This window comes from Branchiostoma lanceolatum, chromosome 10, assembly GCF_035083965.1.
Source record: "Branchiostoma lanceolatum isolate klBraLanc5 chromosome 10, klBraLanc5.hap2, whole genome shotgun sequence".
NCBI lineage: Eukaryota > Metazoa > Chordata > Leptocardii > Amphioxiformes > Branchiostomatidae > Branchiostoma > Branchiostoma lanceolatum.
Window position 1 is genome coordinate 19620372 of NC_089731.1, and position 22904 is coordinate 19643275.

General features: G+C 41.9%; 2 protein-coding genes across 2 annotated transcripts; one reads left to right on the plus strand and one right to left on the minus strand.

Annotated features, from left to right (window-relative positions):
* Nucleotides 1-4860: 4860 nt before the first annotated feature.
* Nucleotides 4861-6940, minus strand: LOC136443038 (uncharacterized). Its single transcript, XM_066440089.1, has 3 exons — nt 5951-6940; nt 5241-5363; nt 4861-5016 (listed from the first exon to the last, which is right to left on the minus strand). Exons 1-3 carry the CDS (start codon nt 6938-6940, stop codon nt 4861-4863), a joined length of 1269 nt encoding a protein of 422 aa, XP_066296186.1.
* Nucleotides 6941-9337: 2397 nt separating this feature from the next.
* LOC136443055 (troponin I, fast skeletal muscle-like) lies at nt 9338-15842 on the plus strand. The gene is made up of 8 exons (XM_066440118.1): nt 9338-9483; nt 11129-11179; nt 12042-12134; nt 12456-12584; nt 13356-13399; nt 14319-14424; nt 14829-14949; nt 15472-15842. The coding sequence occupies exons 1-7, from the start codon at nt 9481-9483 to the stop codon at nt 14946-14948; spliced, it is 546 nt and encodes a 181-aa protein (XP_066296215.1). The 5' UTR covers nt 9338-9480; the 3' UTR covers nt 14949; nt 15472-15842.
* Nucleotides 15843-22904: the final 7062 nt, after the last annotated feature.

The following is a 22904-nucleotide window of genomic DNA, read 5'->3' on the forward strand; positions in this document are numbered from 1 at the left end:
CAGTTGCCAATATAAATTCAGCTTTAATTGCTGATCTTCGCAATGTTGAGAAGAGGCTGGATGCAAACCGTCTGTTTGTAAATGTAAAACTAAGATTTTTTGCATTATACGGAGGCTGCGTCTAGATAACGAAAAGGTAAACTTTGCTCTTTCTGGAACATACTTCATTTTTTAAGCATCTAGGTATTTGACTGAATTCCCGTTTTACTAGGATCAAACAACATTAGCAACCTATGCGATGCGGTGTCGTCTGGTGCCCATTCTTCCACGTCCACACAAGATCCTTTACACACTATGCACTTGGGCGTATGATTCTTTCAATTATTAAAATGTGCAATTCAGTCAACAGACTGCAAAATGTTTATGAAGTTTCTGTCCAATAAAGCATCCATTTATTCATTAATTTATTCATTCAACCCCAGTGTACCACATTATTATAGTGTCACTTTTAGCACTTCTTCAGTAATATAGGAATAAAAGACTTGTTGGCTGTGGATGTTCCTGTAGCTCAATTGGTAGTGGCTTCACAGTTGAGCCTCGTGGTTATTAGCTGCTAACTGGGAGACCCCGCTTCGATTCCGGGAAGATTATCCGTGTTGGAGCTGTACCGTCTTTCGGAAGAGACGCACAATCGGGGTCCCGTGTTCGAGGAGGTGCCTCAGGCACGTTACAACAGCCTCATTACTCAGGTACCTTTTTTCGCCCTCTCGCATTAGATTTGGAGTCTGGAGAGGGTACCATCCATAAAATGTACTTAGAGGACATTCTTCACAGGCCAAAGCACGGAAAAGACCATTTTCATCAGATAATAGCGATACATTTCAACATTTTGTCTGTGTTTTTAAATGAATAACACATAAAACAAGAGATTAGTGAAAAAGCACTAGATATTTCATGGAGGTGTGTGGTCTCCGAACTCGTGTTGCACTGTTGTTCAGTATTCAGAAAAAAACAGTCCAGCACTCAATCATCAGTATGGCACGATTTACATGCAACTCAGTTTGTAGTCGCGTTCGGGGTCGACTTGCACGGAGTCGACTCCGAGTCGAGCCAGCGGAGTCGACTCAGGACTGTGAAAACGGAACCTTTATCTGAAATATCAATTTTCTTACTGAAGCATTGGAAAGAGCGTCACAATCTAAGTCTAGAAGTAGTTCTAAAACTTCCTCGGATTCAGTGGACATGCTGATTCAATGATATTCATATTCATCTTGAATATTCACCTCGAAGCTCAGCCAGTAGATAACGTTTACCCTGTCAGAGTAATGCGTGGGTGCACTTGGTGGATGGTAATCAGAACCGATAATAATAGGTTTTCGTATTGGATGTTTCATCTCCACCCAAACATTTTCCATATCAAATTCAGAAATCAGTTTGTCTTTTTGTCGATCATCTACGTACCAAGCCACCCATGGCTGTTTCTGTCCTTTCTGTAAACGGTATAGTTGTATGCACTGTCGGCGTGCCCGGAAAGTTCTGTACTACAATGTACATTTAGATTTGTTACTTTGAGACACTTCTTTAATTGCGAAAATCTGATAATCGATACTATTTGTCGTAAGGTTGGTCTGATACTGGGCACTGTTATGCAATCGAGAACAGCTAACACACGCGTGCTCAAATCTACGAAAGGGCTTTTTGCCACTGATCGCTACTATTTGACAAATAATCATGGTCCTCTATTGATAGGTCGATACACGGCGCATGAAAACAACTATCGTATGTGCCACATCATACAGCATTTATGCCGACATGGTTTTGAGATTACTCAAGTCGAGTCCGGGGAAAGGGTGCTCGAGTACTCTAAATTTTTGTTTACACAGTCTAAAATCGACTCAGCTGAGTCGGACTTCGACTGAGTGTGCTCTGAGTGTGCTTGAAAAATACATGTGTAAACTAGGCCGGGGCACTTGGTAATCAGAAACCCCTAATAGAGCCGGAATGATGCTTTGTGGTCTTACAAATTCATTCATCCCTTCCTGACTTATTCTGTTGCAAAGTCTGAACACAAAACGCCCCCTGCAGTTCTTAAGAAAGCTGCTAGAGGGTGCAAACTTAAGTCACTTTTTCCAAACCACAAGAGCTATCTAACGTCCACAAATAATGACCATAGCCGGTATAGAACACGAGATATCCGGAAGTTCTGCTGCAGTACCAAGGGAAGCCACAAGGGGCACAAAATGTAACCATTTCTTCGAAAGAACTTGACTTAGCCATACCATCATGACAACCCATCCATAGGTTCCTGAGTTATGTTGCTACACTATACAAAAAGAAGATGCAAAATGTGCAAATAGATGCCGTAATTTACATACAAAAAAATGAAAATTGATACTAATGATGACAATACTTTTTTCTGTTGTAAACGCACTGACTGTGTATAAACTTACTCCTTGCACATTGAACATTTCATGTTTTGTGTGTTCAGTCATTTGTTCAACCATCCTGACCACTTAGCTCATAATTAAGGCAGCTTTTTCGTTCTTGTTGATACAATTTTTTGCACAATTGACCGGATGTCCGTGATCCTGTCAACCCTTATCCTAACTCCTTGTATAACCCTGACCCTGAGTATGGTCTTGCAATTGTAAGATGGTACAACAAAAGACTGATTGTCATCCTTGGGATAGACTAATAAACTATATATTTGAATGTATGTTAGATATCCATGATCCTGTCAATCCTAACACTAGTTCCTTATACCTAACCCAGAGTATGATCTTGTAAGAAAGACTAATCAGCATTCCTGATGACCAAGACTATTAAGGGCCAGTTTACACGAGGCACTTACGACGAGTGTCCTTCGACACTTGTCGCGCAGTGCGTGTCGCAGGACAAATTGTTTTATCCGTGTAAACAGGCCTTGCGACGCGCATCGGCGTTTTCTTGTGGCGCCTCCAGGGTTGACGTACGACACATCGGGGCAGTCTGCGACACGGCACGGCCCAGCCTCGTGTAGAAAGTGTGGCAGGCAGCTCATTTCCGCGTCGCGGGTCACCAGGGTTCACGGCAGTGCGGCTTGCGCCGGCGCGCGGCGGGATTCGCAGTCGTTGTGTGTGTACCGAAAAGTGTCCTAGGCGAATGTCGTACGTCGTGATATCATCCACGTAATCAAATCCGCATGGCCTAAGGAGATAACCTATGATTTTGGTTTCACTTTTCGGGGATCGATCCATGTTGATTCGATTATGATGCGAGCGTGCGAAAACGAAACTTTGGCAAAACAACAATGCCTTCATTACAAAATCTAAGTGGTCAGAGGGTTCAACAAGTAGCTAAACACACATATATGGTATACCAAACAATAGATTTTTCGTTTTTGTTCTTTCACATCCTTTTCTTTGACTTTGGAATTAACTTTGGCATTAACTTCTTTTATATATTTTTGCAATTTGTGGCGTATTTATTTTTTCTGCAGCTGCTCTGCACGATTTACAGTATGGTCGGAAACGTTTTTGTTGAAACGGATGAAAATTGATGCGCGCGCAGATGTCAACCATATAATCGAATCAACATGGCCTTAGGGCCCTGTCACATTTGTGCGTATAACATGTCCGTGTGAGTTGCGTATCAACATTTTTGTCATACGCCAGCGTGCGCACAATACGCACCTAATGCGTTTTTCAATGGTTTTGTGAAAGTTTTAGGTACGCAGGCACACGCAAGGTACGGCCCAGTACGCCTGATATTTTTGAAACTACCGAAAACTTTCGTGCGAACGCTGTTACGCAGCTCAGACGTTATAAGAACGCAGTTCACACGTCCGACATCGGTCGAGTAAGGCACGATCGCGCTTTGTGTTTGCGCTCCAAACGCGGTAATACGCTTCTCTTGCGACACAATCTCTGCGCAGCGACCACATCGCGTACTTTGCAGCGCAGATACAACGCACGATGATCGAACGTCTAGCGAATAAGAATATACGTCACGAATTAGTGCCGTTCGTCCTGCTATTGGGCAGCGCATTGTACGTATCAGTAACGTATGCCAAACGCACAGATAACTTACGGATATCGTACACATGGCGTACTCGACGAAGATGATCCGGAGTACATTCCAGATTTGGTATTTCATTGGTCGGGTCGGGTATTCAATTTAGTTAAGGGCAGAGAGAAAACAAACACAACCAGCAAAGTATACATAAGTTTTGATTTAAATAATCATTGAAATGGCCCACACAAATGTGTCTCTGTTACATACACATAAAAGTTCTACCTGTCGTTACTTGTGGAGGCGTCTTATAATAACAGTTTATCAACGCAACCAAATTCACAGGGTAAATAAATGTCATGGAGTGTTCCAAAAGTAAAATTGGAGTCCCTGTTTCACGTATACAAAAGGTCTTACTTGTCGACAGTTATGGAGGCGTCTTCCCATAACAGTTTAAGTAAATACTAATATCAATGCAACCAAATATGCTCATAATTCGATTGGCATTAGTCGGGAGTGCGTCAGGCATGCGGTCGGCTGACGTTGTGTGCGTCCGGAATACGCTCAGCATACGCACCTGATACGCAGCTATTCGCTACAAGGATAATATGATGATAATGATGATGATGATGATGATGATGATGACAGGTTTATTCAGTAGACAAACAGGTACAGGCTTCATGGCAGCCCTGAGGCTGAATTAACAGGCTTGTTCACAATATCAATAATCAAATTTACAATACAGTTCACAATATCAATAATCAAATTTACAATACATTTCATTGTTACCATAACAATTACAAATTTCTTCGGATTTAAAATCTTAATGTCATATTCTCTTACTAGTCAGTGCTGTTTAGCAGAGTTACTATGTAGTAAATGGGGCTCTTAGTGAATCTGGCGGTATTTGCTTTAAAAGTCTGTAGCCGGTTACACGACCGAGTCTTTCTGCCGGAAATCGCCTCGCGGCACGGTGGGAGGCAGTCTCTGAAGATCGGGGATCTCAGTAGGGAGCGAGCATAACTTCTGCATAGTTCTAGTCGTCTTTGGGCCAGTGGTGTAAGGGAGAGTTCTGTCAGGGCTGAGCTGTAGCAGGTGTAGTTCTGTCTCAAGATGATCTTACACGCCCTCTTCTGCACTGTCTCAATTGACTTAGATTCAGCCACAGTCAGTCCCGGATGCCACACTTGGCATGCATATTCTAATACCGGACGCACGAAGCCGATATAAACAAGTACAAGGTCATCGGTAGTAAGGCCATGCTTGGACAATGTTCTTAACATATAGAGACGTTTGCTGCCCTTCCCAACAATCATCTCGACGTGCTTGGTCCACTTAAGGTTGCTCTGTAGTATGATGCCCAGGATGCGCGCATATTCTACAACCTCCAGCTGAGTGGGACCCACTGTGATGACAGGTGGGGGTGGTGGATGCTTCATGAAACAGAACAAAAGCACTTTACATTTGGACGGGTTTAAAGTCATATGGTTTTCATCGGTCCATCTGGCTAAGCCGTCGATGTCATCTTGGATGGTGGGCACTCTAAGAACATGTCGTGGTTCTAATAACGACAAGTCGTCGACATACTTGAAGGTATCTGCTGTCGTGTTGTCAACAGGTACCGCGTCGTTAACAAGAACTAGAAAGACCAACGGCCCTAGCTTTGTACCCTGTGGCACTCCGCACGTTAGTGTTTGCCATTCTGACACTTCACCTTGGTATCTGACTCGCTGTCGTCGTTCCGAGAGAAAACTGATGATCCAAGGTATGACAGATGGGCGGACTCCAAGTTCAATCAGTTTGTTGACGGCAGTGTGGTGCCCTGAGTCAAAGGCTCGTGTAAAATCCGTAAGGACTAGCGTCGATAGGTGGCTACGTTTGTCTGCTGTTTCCAGAATCTTGTGCGTCAGAAAGTCAAGTAGTGTGTAGTCGAGCGGCCTCGCAGTGACCCATATTGTCGCGGGTCTACACGGGGAAGTATATCCTTGAGACACCACTCAGTTATGATGCCTTCACACACCTTGGCAAACACTGATGTTAAAGAGATAGGTCTCAACTTTGACAAACTTGGTGGCATCTCCTTAGGGACCGGGATGACATCCGCGTCCTTCCAAACGTCGGGTACAACACCTCCACAGAGCGAAGTGTTCATGATATCGCACAGTGGTTGGCACAGTTCGAAAGCGAACTCCCGGACGATCCTTGGGGAAATATTATCGCTGCCTGTGGCCTTTCCGATCTTCACCTTCTTGAGTCTATGCCACATGTCCCAGAAAGAGACAAAAAGTGGAGGGGCTGGGGCAGGCAGGTACGCTGGGAGATCTTGGAGCTGCAAAGGGGCGTGCTGCTGTGATGCCGCTGCCAAGTGGACATTGATGGCGCTCGCTACAGCCTTGGGCGATGATGATGGTACGCCAGGTACTTCAACACAGAGCTGTCCTTTGCTGCAGTTGGTTATTTCTTTGATGGCATTGTACCACTTTCTGGGATCTGTCGTTTTGAGGGGCTCTATTTTGTTTCTGTAGAAGGCTTTCTTCGACGACTGGATGTTTTTAGAGATTTTGTTCCGAAGATGTTTCCACTTTGGGCGATTTCCCTCCGCAAAGGCCCGTTGTCGGTCTCTGATCAGAGTTTTCAAATGTGGATTGATCCAGGGTTTATCTTGCTTGTGGATTCTTACAGTCTTAACTGGGAAAAAACTGTCGACCGCACTGAGCAGAGTAGTGTAGAACGCTGAGCTCTTCTCCTGGGTGTTGTCTGCACAGTACACTTCCTCCCAATCATGGCCAGTAATCCAACATCCAAAGGCTCGCAAGTCTGACTCTCGCAGGGGTCGCACCTGTTTCTTATGGGTCTCGTTACCAGTTTTGGAAGTTGGTCTTTCCTCCCAGATAACACAGTTGTGGTCGCTGTCACCAATGGGGGGATCAGTTGTTGGTTCTTGGTAGCAGGTGGCCAAGATGTCATTGGCCAGTATCTGGTCGAGGATGGCATTCTCACGTGTCGGCATCTTCACAAGTTGTTTCAGTGAGTGCTGCGAGCAAAGGCCAGTAACATCCAGTCGGTTAAGGTCGCCAAGAACGACCACTCCTATATCTGGATATTGTCTACGAATATCGTCAATCGATGTTGACAGAAAGTCAACTAAAGCCTCTTCATGAGCCGAGTTTGGGGGATGGTATACCGCACACAGAGCAATAGATGTTACAGATCTCGGGAGCCAATAGGGGCGGATGATAATAGTATTGCGCACTTCATATGCAAATCATACGTGTCTCATACGCTCAATTCGTTACTAACACGCTATAAGTGCGCCACACATAATTCAAGAAATTCGATATTTTGAGCGTACAACTGCGTGTTGTCAAAATGCGGAATGGCTTATACGCACAAGTGTGACAGGGGCTTTACTTCGACATTCGGTCGGATTTAAAGAGGGCCTGTATGCCTTTTTCGTAAAAGCCTAATGAGGCCTTTTTCCAGTCTTCGTAATCCGTAGGCAGCATTCCCAAATCAACGTAATTCCTAATCAGTACATTAGCCGTAATGCGCAATTGGTTGCTTTCATTCTACGTAAAGCGTTGGCAGTTACTTTTATGCAACGTAAATATAATCCATAAATTATTGGTAAAGCGTAGACCGAATTTTGAAGACATTCATCTAAAAAACATACTTGAATAAGAAATACATTCATGCTGTTCATTAGCCCTTCACGCTCCGTGTTACAAGCGGCAAACGCTGTGAGACGTTTTCGTTTATGTACCTTCCGATTTTGAGCTACGCAGGACAGTGTGCACGCTAACTTAGCACGCTTTTGTAATTTTGCTGTCTTAAGAAGATGGTGATAGATCTAAGTAAACAGAAATAAGAATTGAGTTTTCTAATATTTTAGCTTTCTTTTACCAGTAAAATTGCGATTATTTGCAATTTCCGGTCTCACATGAGAAGGGCTGTAACGTAATGTGACCAATTTTCGTCCAATTTATTCAAAACGTATTCATCTTAAAACCGCGCGGACAGAGCCAAATGTTAAACCCATGGGCAAAAATATCAGCTCTTCTAAAAAGAAAAATGGATGGTCTGTAAGTTTTTCTTCGCCTGTTAAACGCCGGTGCGAGCATGTATTTATACTGAGGTATATGATGAAGAATTCTGCTAGGGTTACCCATTATCGTCCACTTCAGTCTTTTCCCTTCTAGCGCTATGCTTGAAGAACATAGACAAGACAAAAATGCACAGTAACTGTCCAAAATAGTCTACAAGCAAACGATAGTTAAGTCACTATGTTTGTCCCGCCGCTTGCTTGACGCGATGGAAGGAAACAATGTTGTGCTGTGAGTTTCACCGACATCAGCGGCACGTGGGGGAAAAGACGATCAATTGAAATGATTTATTGATGATCATTTTTCTTCGTTAGGATTGAGAGCTTATTACGCAAAGAGGGCCTTCACTGATTTGCATAATCAACGAGAAACATTAACATCATTTGGCCAGGGTATGAGGTTGTGGAACTCTAGTAACTGCATATGGTGCACGCAGTTTGCGCAGACGTGGTTGGAATGGTTCTGTTCTGGAGACGACTAACCGACATGTGTGGGGTGAAGGGCTTGTATTAAATCTGCTAATATATGTCCTATATAGAGTCCGTAATGTAACGTACTCTCGGGAAAGCTGTCTTCCGTCAGCGTATTAAACGAATAGCGATGCTCCTGTAAGATAGGCGACGAAGATATTCATCGTGAGTGAGCAAATGTTTGGACAGGAGAGCGCGAAAATCTACGCAAACCAAACAAAGTTCCCGTCGGCTTTCCCCGCTCAACCCCAGGCATCGTATCGCGTTGCGCAGTGGCCTATTTTCCTCCGTTCGCTATCTCAACAGCGTGAGGAATGCGGCCCCGACTTACCCAGAATTTGCTGATGACGATTTGCCCTTATTTAGCCATGGGTGACTGCAGCGGACAGACTTATAATTACAGTGGATACAGAGTTGTGTGCCAAAGACTGGAGATAGTGTTGCTCTGAATAAAGCTTTTTTACACACAGTGATGTGCTGTCCTTTACACTACACACTATAAGCCCATAACACGACCCAGTCTCCTCCTTCCATACTTCTTCTTGTCTCTTGTTGGTTTCACATCCTCTGTGTCACCTGATTCCACATATAGAAATGGCATTTCAGGCATAGGACAAAAACAGAGCCGTATTTTTGTCCAACTTAGTTTAATCCAGAAAAACACAGAAATCTGCAAAAATCGCATTTCCCACGGCAACTGTCCTGTGAAAACCTGGATGGCTGTCACTGCCTATTTCCTGTCTATATCTCTGGTCGGCTCTCATATATAGAACAATTGAACTGGAAATGTCGTGCGTTCTGATTGGTGGAAGGCTCCACGCAGTCTCAGATGACAGCTCTATATATACGCTCATCCGGGGTATAACACGCTACCCTAATTTTAACAGTCTGTCCTCTGGAATTTCGTCCCTGGGTCCGGCCTTTCTGAGTCCTCTTTCTTTTCTACGCGCAGGGGAAGTCGGAAAAAAGCCTCCATCATGGTAAATATACCGTCACATTATGCGCTTTCCATTTCGCATCTTCTGAGAGATGATTTGAGCATTTTTTCTCCATGTTTGTCGTCAAATAGATTATAAAATGTGAGTACTAAGAACCATCTCCGCTGTGCTCAACTGAAGAATGCTCCCGCCGCACCAAGTTATCTATGTTGTCACGGTTCTCGATTCGTCTAAGAAAAACATGAGTGGTTCATAAAAATCTTATGCAAAATTTGATAACTACTTTCAGTTGATAGAAAATTCAAGAATTCATTTAATATGTTTTTGGGCCATGACTGCCCTTGTCTGCACGCATATTTTGGATAGTTACGCCCATATACAGCGTGGCGCTCATGTCACAGCGCTACTGGCTGTTAAGGAAATGCCTGATACAGCTCAAAATAAAACCCGATACAAACTGTATAACAGAGATCAAGCAACTTCGTTTGCACAAGGCTACTAGAAGATAACAGAGCAGCAATGAAGTAATGTCAATCATTAAGTCGATGTTCCGAATAGAAATAATTTATCACCATGTCATCTCCGGTCTACTACATTAGCCCTGCATTGCTATCCGTTTGTCGCTTTGCCCGAATCACAAATCTCGATTTGAGACCTAAGATTCAGAAGTAAAATGAAATGATTTGGCTCGGTAATACATATATATCTTTCTCTCTTGTATCGCAAACAAAATTAGCCTATTTGGCGGGTCTGTTGATATTTGATATGTGGTTGGGAACAGTCCATGGTCACCCGGCCTACTCGCTGTGCACATATTTGGGATATAAATAGTGGCATGTTTGACCCCAGCACGACTCTTGAAAATGGCGACTTCAAGTCACAGTGCAAAGTCGCCGCCACTTTCTATGCAAAATTAGAATTCACCATACAGCAGAAACCTACGGCTAGCTAAGAGAACACGGCCGCAAACGATCCTGTGCATTTCTGGATTGTAGCTATAGTGAAACTGGATACCATAGTGGTTATGACCTCTCTTAGGTATCGTGTTTATCACCCTGTTTTGGATGCCAATGTTCGCATTGTACTAGATATTCTATGAAAGTGGCTGGCATGGGAGCTGGAAACTCACAATATAGCTTCAAAGTCAATAACAAAGTTGCCAAGTATATGACGTCATGAAACAGACACAACAACAGGAAAAGAAATGTAACATTCGCATGGAAGACCCTGTACGAGAATGTCTATTTTGTTGTACTTGCCTGGCATGCTATTACACATCGCAACGTCAGTTATACAAAGTTATTTTACTGGGATGATCCTAGTGACCCTCTATTTAGAAAATGCCCATTGTTGTATAAACCATCCTAAACAATTAACCACTGATCTGTCAGCTCGTAGTTAGTAATCGCTAAGCAGAAGTTTGATTTCAGCACATTTGCTGTAGCTCTGGTGAAAACTTTCTTGGGTGTTCTTTTTCTTGCCACGAAGGACGTCGAGAGAAATTCGAAAAGACGCAAAAGAGCGGAAACCACACACTGCAAATCCTGTCAACTCCCAGTCCTGTCAAACATGCCTGAAAGACGATAGCAGTGCCTGCTCACTAATGGTATTAGAAAGAATTGCGACGTCGTGACTGCGACAGCCACGCTGTGGTAATGATAATTGTCTGCACTTTTTCTCTCAACAGGGAGAAGAGAAGCAGAAGCTGCTCACGCGTGAGCGGAAGCAGCAAATCCTGGTAAGTCTCCCGTCCCGTCCCGTCCCGTCCGATGTGTAAGCTGTGCAAGCTGTCATTATATAGAAGATCACCTTGTCACATCGAGCGTTCTTTAGTTAAGTAGAATTAGCATTGTTAGTTAACGAAGCCGGTGATTAATGAAACAGCAAATAATAGCCTTGTGGTCACGTGACACAATCATTGTCAGGCTTGTTAACAAACATGGGGTTAATGACCGACCCCGAGGTGTTTATGGTATCATAACGCCTAGTCATTTGCTATAACCACCGAAAAAAATCACCTCGTTCACGTTGCTCACGGCGGTGGTTATAGCATGCAAATGACCAGGCCTTATGACACAATATACACCGAGGAATAGGTGGGTCATTAACGTTGTTATCATATAGCCTATCAAAACTAACCCATATAAGAGATATGAATTCCTATATGACGCATAGATCCTTTAGATTAATACTATACATGTAAATACAATTGTCCTTTTGGTACATAAGAAAATTGCAGATTTCATTTTGAAACCAAATTTTCCACAGACACTATTTTGTAACATCTTGGCATGTCAAATCATTTTGAAATCTTCTCTACTCTATTCATAATCATTCCTCCCTGCTAGGTTTCCTTCTGATTGGTCAACGTTATGTTTATATTTTCTTCTGATTGGTCAACTTCATCTTGTGGGCAGTTCCACTTACAGTGTCAAGAATGCTATGTTCTTCCATCCAGTTTAAATTTGACTTGTGTTGAAATGATTTATCTTATTTTGTCACATAGAGTCAGAAATAAGGGCGAAGATTTGGTGAATACCTGAGTGATATGATAATGGAAAAGACATCAGTAATGATCATTTCTGTTTTCTGACCTCCAGACTAAGATGATGAAGAAGGCTGTAGCCGAGGCTCGCGTGGAGCTCGAGGCTAAAGCCGAGGCGAAGAGGCAATACCTGGCGGACAAGGTCCCAGTAAGTATACCTGACTTCACTTGACTTAAGAGGAAACAAGAGGAAACGTTTTATAGTTGGACGAAAATAAACGAAAGAATGAACGAAAATGTAGCCTCTTATAGCGTGACTGCTTCTTTGAATGTTAAAGTCATGCATGTTTAGATATTAACTGATTGATTGATTTATTGCTATATAATGGATTGATTGATTGATTGATTGATTGGTTGTTTGGTTGATTGATTGGTTGATTGATTGATTGGTTGATTGGTTGGTTGGTTGGTTGGTTGGTTGATTGGTTGATTGGTTGATTTATTGATTGATTGATTGATTGATTGACAGCCCGTCAGCACGTCCGGCCTGGGTCATGACGAGTTGGAGGAGCTGTGCCGCAGGCTGCACGCTCAGATCACGAAGGCCGAGGAGGAGAAGTACGACGTGGAGCAGAAGGTCGAGATCAACGACAAGGAGGTGAGCTGCTGACAGAACAGCTTCACAGGGACCTTCACATCGTTATAGTACAAATAAGGATTGTAATCCTGGTCCGTTATTCACTTTATATCTATCATTGATAAGAACGAAAAGTCAACTAGTATAAAGCTAGAATGTTGTCCACATTGGCTATAAAGGTGTTTGTTTTTGAAAGATGTAGGGTGATGACGGTTTATCGCGGCAGTTTGTGATTTTTGTGATCTTATTGAGATATTGTATTCTCTAACATGTAAGCTGCATGGGAGGAATTGTCAATGATGCGGGCACAGGCTGTGTTCATTAATGTCCGTGTCAGAACCCATCGTCTTCACGCACAATGATAGCCGGGACGATGCCGAGAAAGCATCTGTTAACAGTCAAGTCTCAGGGTATGGTGACCAAATTGTCCAAAAGTCGTTCACATAAAGCCCGTCCAACGTTTTGTGATTTTCTACCAGATTCCCGTCGTCGCCCCCCCCCCCGACAGCATTGTATATCTGCACGAAGCGGAAGTATGAATACGTTTTATTGTGTTAGTTGTTGCTGCCAAAATAGTTAGAAAGTTACCATCATGTGGCTTTTACACAGGGAAATATTAAGAGATCGATATTACAATGCCTGGATCCTGGCAGCACACGGCGCTCATCTCTGGGCGTGGTAGAACACATCGCCTGAACGAAAGAGAATATCCTGAATTAAGCAGTAAGCGTCCTGACGTAGCCGTACTTGTACATCAGATGCATAATGACTGTCTGTTTCCCGTGTCCCCAGCTCGCTGACCTGACCCAGAGGATGTATTCCCTTACTGGCAAGTTGTAAGTATTCAATGTTCACTTTTATCGCAAGTTAGCTCACACCATGAAAATCATGTCTATAGAGAATCAACAGGTTTTGGTTTTTAAATGAAAAAGCAATCGGTCTTTCTTTATATACACTTTAATGATGATGGAAACCTTTCACTTCAAATGATTTTATGTATTTGCAAAATCTTGCCCAAAGGCTTAGTGCATGTACCGTTCTCAAAGTAAAAGTAAATTTACTTAAAGTTAAGTTACTACGTTTACTTTTGTGGGTTTTGACTTCTCCTTTGAGAGTTCTGCATAATGAATGCATTATTTTGTGGTTTTAGTAGAAACGTGGTCTTTTGGTAATCTTCTAAATGGTGAAAGCTCGGGGAAATTGTGATAAATGTTTGAAATACTCTTTTTTCTATCGGTCTCGTAGTGAATACACCGACTGACAAAATTGTATATCATTTTCCACTGCATTCATTGAGCAATATTTGCATAATCTCTCTTAGATAGGTATAGATGTAGCGGCCCCTTTCTGTCTCTAGTGGATGTGTGCTAATTCTTATCTTACATATTGAGGATCGTTTATCAAACCCATGGTGATGTATATAATGTTCCATCGAGTATTCAGATTTGACACTTTTGTAAAATCTTAGCTTACCATTATATACGGACAATTGATGAATAAACGTTGGGACATACATCTCAGTCAGTCTTCTCTTTAAAAACGTACCTACTGTTCTAAATATATGCGACAAGAAATCCTTTTATACACAAACAGACAGCTATTCATCGGCGACCCTGCCTGTATCGTCAACTCGTGAAAGGTGTCGTTGATTGTCAGTGATATCTATGACACACCTGATGTGTATTTTGGACCGTCACAAAAGGAACAGGACAATTCTTAACCCTTGACACATGTAACATCACCGTATCTTTACAGCAAGAAGCCCCAGCTCAAGCGGGTGCGCTTGTCTGCCGATAAGATGCTGAAAGCTTTGTTGGGCTCCAAGCACAAGTGCTCCATGGACTTCCGCGGAAACCTGAAGGTAAAAAGGCCATGCTACGGCAACGAACAGGAGTTCTTACCACTCATAACTCAAGATACGCTCAAAATGATGTCGCAGGATAACGGTAGAAAGATATGAAATACAGGCGACTATATCAACGCCATATCGCTGGTTTATACATCCTGGTTCCTTATATGAATGCAACGCACACACACGCGCGCACACACACACACACACACACACACACACTACATATACATATATATTCCTTTGAAGCAACGGATGCCAAAACACGTACCTCGTTTTCTTTAGTCTACTTTTAAAAACACGCTTGCTAAAATTTTGCTTCTATAATCACAGCTTAAAAAGAAAACGATTCAAACTGTACTATATACATAAATAAAGATTTCTTAAGTCCACACTCTACTTCTATGTCATCGTAGGCTGTGAAAAAGGAGCCCAAGCCCATCGCCAAGGCGGAGGACTGGCGTGAGAACATCGAGAAGGCGGGAGACTCGAGGAAGTCTAAGTTTGAGGGCGAAGGGGAACCAGCAGCAGAATAAGGTTTGACTGGCCTCGATTCTACCTATATTGTACCGATGACTTGACTACATGTATATATCAAGACTTAAAAGACCTCATACCTTATTATCATAATCTATTTCAAATGATGGTCTTTTCTACCAAAATTGCATATATTGTATGTGTGAAAGTCCTTTATTCAGGCAGAATACCATGTTTAACATTTCCTCATAAATTATGCAAATGACGTGTATATTTACCTAATCTATACATAGCCATATCTCTCTCTCTGGCTTGTCTTCGCGGACGAAGATTTCAGGGGTTTTGTCCACGTCTGGTCTGGTATAGTCATATACTCCTTCAACTAACTTACACATGGTGCAGTTATGTAATTGCCACCATTTACCACAAAGGAATTATGCAAAATTTTAATGGAGGTAACTAGCTGAAGAATGATGACACCAAATTCGTCAGCGGATACACTGACTGTTCTAAGAATGACGATACAATACTAAACCAATACTTTGTCGGTTTCTGACTGAGCCTTTTGTTCTTCTCTCCTAGGTGTGACCACTTGAAGGTCTGCAGTAAGACGAGAGAGCTACAAGTCAGCAACGCTCTTGTAGTACCTCCACCCCAGCAGTATACGGCACGGAAGATTCAGAACTAGACATGTTTTACTGTGACAGACAACGTAGTATCAATGGCGCCGCTTCACACAATCTCAGACAAATGGAAAAGACAAAAACACGAAAAGTATCAAAACAAAAGTGTATAAACTGCCTCCTGTAAGTAATTGTGCAGTAGAAGTAGTAGTAGTGTTCGGTTGTCTGCTTCTTGTGTAGGTCGCCTGTTGTCGCATATTTGTATTTGTCCGGTAGTAGTTCAGTAAGTTCAAGTCATCGAAATAAAAACAAAATAGTGCCCGACCTTGATTTCCGCGTAATAGTGGTCACTTACCAGGAAATCAAGCGAAGGAAAATAGAATTCTAAAGCAACGACATCCAACCAAAATAAGGAAATATGATTTAAACGCACCAACAATCTTAACAGTGAAGTTTAATCGTGTGCATGGAATGTGTGCAACAGTTTGAAGCATTTTCTTCCAGCAACTTTGGCGTCACAAGTTTATAGCTGTGATTAAAGAAACAAAATTTCAGCATGCGTGTTTTTAAATATAGAATAGTCAACATGAAAATACACACAAAAAAAAGAAAGAAAATGAGGGTACGAGTTTTGGCATCTGTTGCTGCAAAGGACTCACAGCAACACATCGAAAAAGAAGGCAAAGAGCAGGTGCGTTTTGCAAAGGATGATGGTTGGTGAGACGGCCTTCTGTGATTACGAGTGGTGGTTGTAAAGAAAACAAGAGAAGTAGGGAAATTTCCCCTGAAGTCTAATTAAGAGTTTGCCTCCGGCCCAAATGGTCGCGTTTAAAATGACTTGATGATTATCTTTCCTTCGCTTGACAATATGTTTGTCCTTCGGTATTAGCAGAAGGTCAATTATAATTTTCCTTGAGCACATTTCACGAAGACAAGTGACTGAAATCGTGTGGATGATGTGAAGATCATGACAAATCACTCCCAAAACTTAGATTAGTTTGGATGGTTTTCGGAGTGACTGTAATAAAGTGTTACTTTTCTGGAAATGCCAATGGTGGACGTTTTTACTTTGACCTGTGCATCAAGGTTGGCCCAGCCGCGGCGGTCCAGCAGGGTCGAGCCTGAGTGAGGCGTAGAGAGAGGTAGTCTTACACCGTATACCTTCGCCGAGAACGTTATGTTTTCCTTAGCGTTCGTGTGTGTGTTCTTTCTTCTGTGTACACAATAACTCAAGAATGCCTGGATGGATTTTCTTGATACTTGGTAGGTCTTCTTGAGACCTCAAAATGATCAGATTTTGGCCCCCCCTAGTGGCTTACTATGGTACTCCAGCGGAACTTCCTGTTTTGATATCTCGTGTTCTGAACATATGCTATGGTCATGATTTTTGAGTTGTAGATAGCTCTCGGGACACGGAGGGAGGGTAAACTTTGAAAGAGAATAACCCAAGAAAGAAAGATCGTCATCATATTTAGTATGTAAAATCGCATGCTAATTATGCAAATCAGGGGCTACTTTGCATAATAAATGAGGAAAGTTTACAAATCCACTGCATCCCATTATAGGACTCTAAAACACGTGGCATATGTAATTGATAAAGAGAGGAATATCGATAGATATCAATAGTGCAAATGAATACCTAATTTGCATAATTAATTGCAAAATGCTATAATTCCATAGTGGTAAATGATGCGGATTTCATTCTTGCAGCATTTAGAAGTTAAGTAAATGTGGACATTGTAAGACATAAATCTTGTAAATGAGAGCCTCATTTATATATTCTATGAGGAAATGCTACAATAGCCTTCTTTGCTATGGTAAGACCTTCATACTTTGAACAACTTGTGTTATTCGGGTAGAGAAGATGATCAACTAACATAATTCATGCAAATGAGGTCCTTATTTGCATAGGAAATGGGAAACATTTATGATATGCCACTGGAAAAGGCTAACATCATCGTGGAACTAGTTAATTATTGAAGCTGTCTTCTTTCAAGTACTCAGCTGAAATTTGTTATGATATTTGTGACGAAATGGCTTAGAAGGATTACTATAACATTAATCGAATTATTTCTTGTTTTTGTTGACATTTTTTTATAGAATTTTCGATCAAGGTTTACTGCTGTTGATAACCCAGCAACGCGAGAAGGAGATATTTCTTGGCAGACGGTTTGTTCGGCGCGGGTACATAGGGTTAGGTCAGCCTTATGAATATGTGGTAATTGAAGGGGCGAATTCAGATTTCTTTCGTCGTTGAAATTGTTCATCTTATAAGAACGAATAGTAAAATCCCCACACAAACTGCAATGTTAACAGCTGTTATAGAGCACGTTCTGTGATCAAAGATGGCGTACCAGAACAACTTTATAACGTTATTAACTTCGCCGAGAAGGTTATGCAGAGGGTAGCGTTTGTGTGTGTGTATGTATGTATGTAAAGAAGCAGAATAACTGGAGAAGGCCTGGATGGATTGTCTTGATATTTGTTAGGTGGGTAGATCTTGATGAGACATGGAAATGATTAGATTTTTGGGTACCCTAGCGGCTTGTTACGGTACTGCAGCAGAACTTTCTGTTTGGATATCTCGTGTTCTGGACGTGCTATGGAACTGATTTTTGAGTGGTAGATAGCTCTTTGGACAGAGAGTAAGTGCTTTAGGTTTGGGCCCCCTGGCGGCTTTTTTGGAACTGCAGGAGCAGGTTTTGCTTCAGACTTTGAAAGGGAATAACTCAAGAAGGGCATGATGAATGGCCATGATTTTTGGTAAGTAGATAGCTTGAGTGATGATGTACATGATTAGATACTTATTATGCAAATCAGTATCTAATTTGCATAATTAATGAGGAAAGTTTGTACATCCGACAAATTCCAGGATAGGACTCTCAAACATGTGACACATGTAACTGGGGAAGAGAGAAATATTATTAGATATCAACTGTGCAAATTAAGACCTCATTTGCATAATTAATGAGACAATACTATAACTCAAGATGGGCTTGATGGATGGTCTTGATTTTTGGTATGTGTATAGCTTACGTGATGCTTTGTATGATTAGACGACAATTATGCAAATCAGATTCTAATTTGCATAATTAATGAGGAGATTCTAAAAACTCGCTGTAATCCATGATATGACTATTAAAATATGTAACATTTGTAACTGAGAAAGAGAGGAGTGTTGATAGATAGAAAATATGCAAATGAAGACATAGTTTGCATAATTCATAAGACATAACTATTTTACAATACTGGTAAATGACGGCAATTTCATACTTGTGGCCTATGGAAGTTATGTGAATGTCAACAGCCTTGAATCAAATTATGCTAATAATTTGCATAATTGATAATAAATGTGAGCATAACCTTCTTTGCTGAGCTCATACTTTGGACAACCTCTGTTATTTGGGTGGAGAAGACGATCAACTGGTATGATTTATAATTGATGAGAAACACTCTTAATACGTCAGTCATAAAGTTTAAAATCATTTGGCGAAGGTATGAGGTCGTGGAACTCTAGTTCCCTTAAGGTTTCATAAATGGTTGATGACAATGATGTGAAATGTAAAATATCAAAAGTATTGTGCCGTCCCGACAGAACCCTTCACTTCCAGAAAAAGGTGCCAGGAGACCCAAACGTCTTTGTCAGCCCAAGGGCCACTCTAGTTTGGCGACCGTATAATCTTCAGATCATAACATACAAAAACGGGAAGTTCCGCTGCGGTATCATAACAAGCCGCTAAGGGGCCCAAAATTCCATCATTGATCAAGATCTTGTGAAGACCTACCCACATACCAAAGATCAAGAGAATCCATCCAGGCTCTTTCGAGTTATCGTGTTCACAGACATACAGGCAGACACACACACCAGCGCTACCCAAAACATAACCTTCTGGCGGAGGTAATAATGAATACGTGTAACACATCCTGGTACTCATTTTTGCTTCACCTCTACATTAACGTTCAGAACAAAAGTAGCCATAAGGTACATTGTTGATTAATACAGAGGAACAGGTGGCTAGGCTCATTTTCTGCACGAGTCCACATTTCAAGGTAGTTTTTTGGAAGTACATTTCTACATAATAATAACTTTCTTCATCAACATTTGTTTATAATACAACTTATGCCTCCACCTCCACACATACTACAGTCCTGGAAATTAATCTGCTCTACATGTATGTAGTACCGCATGAAACTATATACTGGAACAATATTTGGTAAATATTCTAAAGACTAGGCACGATCTTAAGTACTGTCCTATATTTACAATGCAGAGACTATCACACGTCTATGTAGTTGAATCTTCTTCTTTGATCAATTGATGATAATTCTGGAATAGGAGACGACAGATATAGCTTCAAAATATCATGTAACATTAAAGACATTGAGTCAAAAAATGATATTCATTCTCCACCAGTAATCTTCCTGTTGCTATACTCAATAAGAATAATTATAACTTTATTTCAAATCCTTGCCCGTGGGCTAATTGCAAGTGACACGAAAAGGACAAAAAATAATGTACAACAGTTTAGCATGTGTCTACTCTAAGTAAATGCTGAATCTGAATTGTAACTTATCGGGGTTGACTTCTTTTTCTGAGACAGTAGATGACGAAGGATCCCTTTTTTTCTATGTGTGGATTGTGTGATCATGATGTTAAGAGTAGAGTAGTTTTGATTTTGTCTGTAAATGCTGTGAAATTAGAATGGATGTGATGGCCTATTTCACTCGTTATTGCAACATCAGCAATCATCATCATGTCGGGCGGCTTGCCCGGACTAAGGGCCCTGTCACACTTGTGCGTATATCATGTCCGTGTGAGTTGCGTATTAACAGTTTTGTCATACGCAGGCGTACGCACAATACGCACCTAATGCGTATCTCAATCATTTTGTAAAAGGTACGCAGACATACGCAAGGTACGGTCCAGTACGTAGTTTGGAACTACCCAAATCTTTCATGCGAACGCTGTTACGCAGCTCAGACGTTATAAATACGCAGTACATCCGTCCGACATCGGTCGAGTGCAGTACGAGCGAGCTATGAGTTCGCGCTTCATACGCGGAAATACGATTCTCTGAGCAGCGTACACATAGCGTACTTGCAGCGCAGATACAACGCACAATGAACGAACGTACAGCGAATAAAAATATATGCCACAAATTAGTGCTGTTCATCCTGCGATCGGGCAGCGCATTAAATTGTACGCATCAGTAACGAATGACAAACGCACAGATAGCGTGCGGATAGCGTACACATAGCGCACTCGACGAACATCCGGAGTACATTCCAGATTTGGTTTCTACTTGGTCGGGTCAGGTTTTCAATTCAGTTTAGGGCAGGGAGGAAAGAAACACAACCTTGATAGTGTACATAACTTTTAATGTAAATAATCCTTGAAATGCCCCACACAACTGCAGCGTCCCTGTTGCACACACATAAAAGTCCTATTTGCCGGCAATAACAGTTTACGTAACGACTGATATCAACGCAGCCAAATACACAGGGTAGATAATGGCTCTAAGTGTCATAGAGTGTCCCAAAAATAAAACTAGTATCCCTGTTACACACATAAAAAAGTCCTACTTGTCGTCAATTGTGGAGGCATCTCTCATTTAAGTAACTGTGCGCCGCGCATACCTCAAGAAATTTGATATTTTGAGCGTGCAACTGCGTATTGTACGGTTGTATCTGTATCTGTATCTATATAGTCGGCATAACCGCCATTCGGCGTAACACACCAGCTTCGCAGGCACGCGGCGCGACAGCAGCTGGTTTTATTACATGGAACGATCTGTCACACCTGACTGTTGCACATCTGACTGTAAGCGTTGTTTAAAGCCATCTAGCGAGGTTGCTCCTTGGTGGTGACGAGTTCAACTCTGCGACAGTTCTGGGGGAAAATGAATTTTTGAACACATAAATTCTGGGTTGACATGGTTGATAACTCTGGTACTTGAAGGCATAATTTCTTCTGAGCTGCTACTAGATTCGTACTAGTCGCTACGTCCACCAGTTTATTTGACAGTTGTGTTAGGCGGTTTAGCGGTTATGCGAAACAAACAAACAAACAAGCAAGCAAATAAATAAACAAACAAATAAACACGCATATACGCACGAAAACATAGTATTACACAGAATAACGCACGCACAGACGTATGCGAACACTCACACACATGAACAGTCACACGCACGTACTCTCACGCAAGCACGTACCCACGCGATCAGCAAGCCGATTGAAATGTACCGACGAAGTATATTGTTCTGAACGGTTTTCTGTGGGGAGGATGATAGCATATCTCGGGAACAGCAGTTCAATCCGCTCTGTCCACTGAAGCACGACTAAATCTACGGTCACATTAAGCTCACGTCGTACCTACGATGGGGGTTTCTTCCGTCATGACAGCGCCGTACGTCGTACGTTAGGGAAAAACCGGGTGCAATAATTAAGACATACAAAGTCGTGGTCACATATATCGTAGGTACATCGTACGATGGGTTTTTGAGTGTACCTAGGTCAATCGCAGGCAAATCGCACATAAAATTAGCCATCGCCGGGCGTCGTGAGATGGAAATTACAGCTAAAATGATTTTGAACGTGTTCAAAATTGAACGTGTTCAAAATTTCAGCCATCGTCGTACGATTTTTATGACCCCCAATTCAGGCTTTACCCTGGCCTTTTTTTCTACTGATGAGGTGACAAATTCATAAATTTCGACCGTGTTCTGATGGTTTCAGATTTCCCTGATATTGCCGATGTTGATGCCAAGTGTAGCCATCAGAACACAAAAGCGACCAGAAAACAGTGCGCCCGTAGAAGAGCCTACGTCCAAGGTTAGATTTTTCACGTGTCAGATCCAGTACCACGCGCAGGTGATGCATATACGATTATTTGATGGCGGTATACACGTGGGTTGATAATCAGATCAGACCTCAGTCCTATCCTGTCTTTATTTTCAGTTTGCCGAGAGAACAGTTTGCGGATGGCCCCGAGAAAGAAAATAGCAGATACTGAGTTGTATTATCCTACAGAAAGAAAGCACACTATAAGCCGAAAAAAACTTGTAGTCTGGTAAAGGGTCTGGCAATCATGTAAATAAAATTCATATTGGAAATATTACGTCTATTGCATACAATGTTCATACAAATAGTCATGCGCTTGTTCGTATTTTTCTTCACCAATAGCCTTGAGTATTACTATATATACTGTTTATTAGAATGGGGCCCGGCTAGCTTGAAGTGCTCACAGCAGTGACCTATGACCTTTGAAACTGGAAACTCGTGTGTACTTGATTCATACCTTTGTAAGGGTCATGCTGTTGTATTATCTTTTTATCACAGTGAATGACCCCAGAGCCAAGTATTTAACAACTAGATCCGCATTTGGTCGGTTA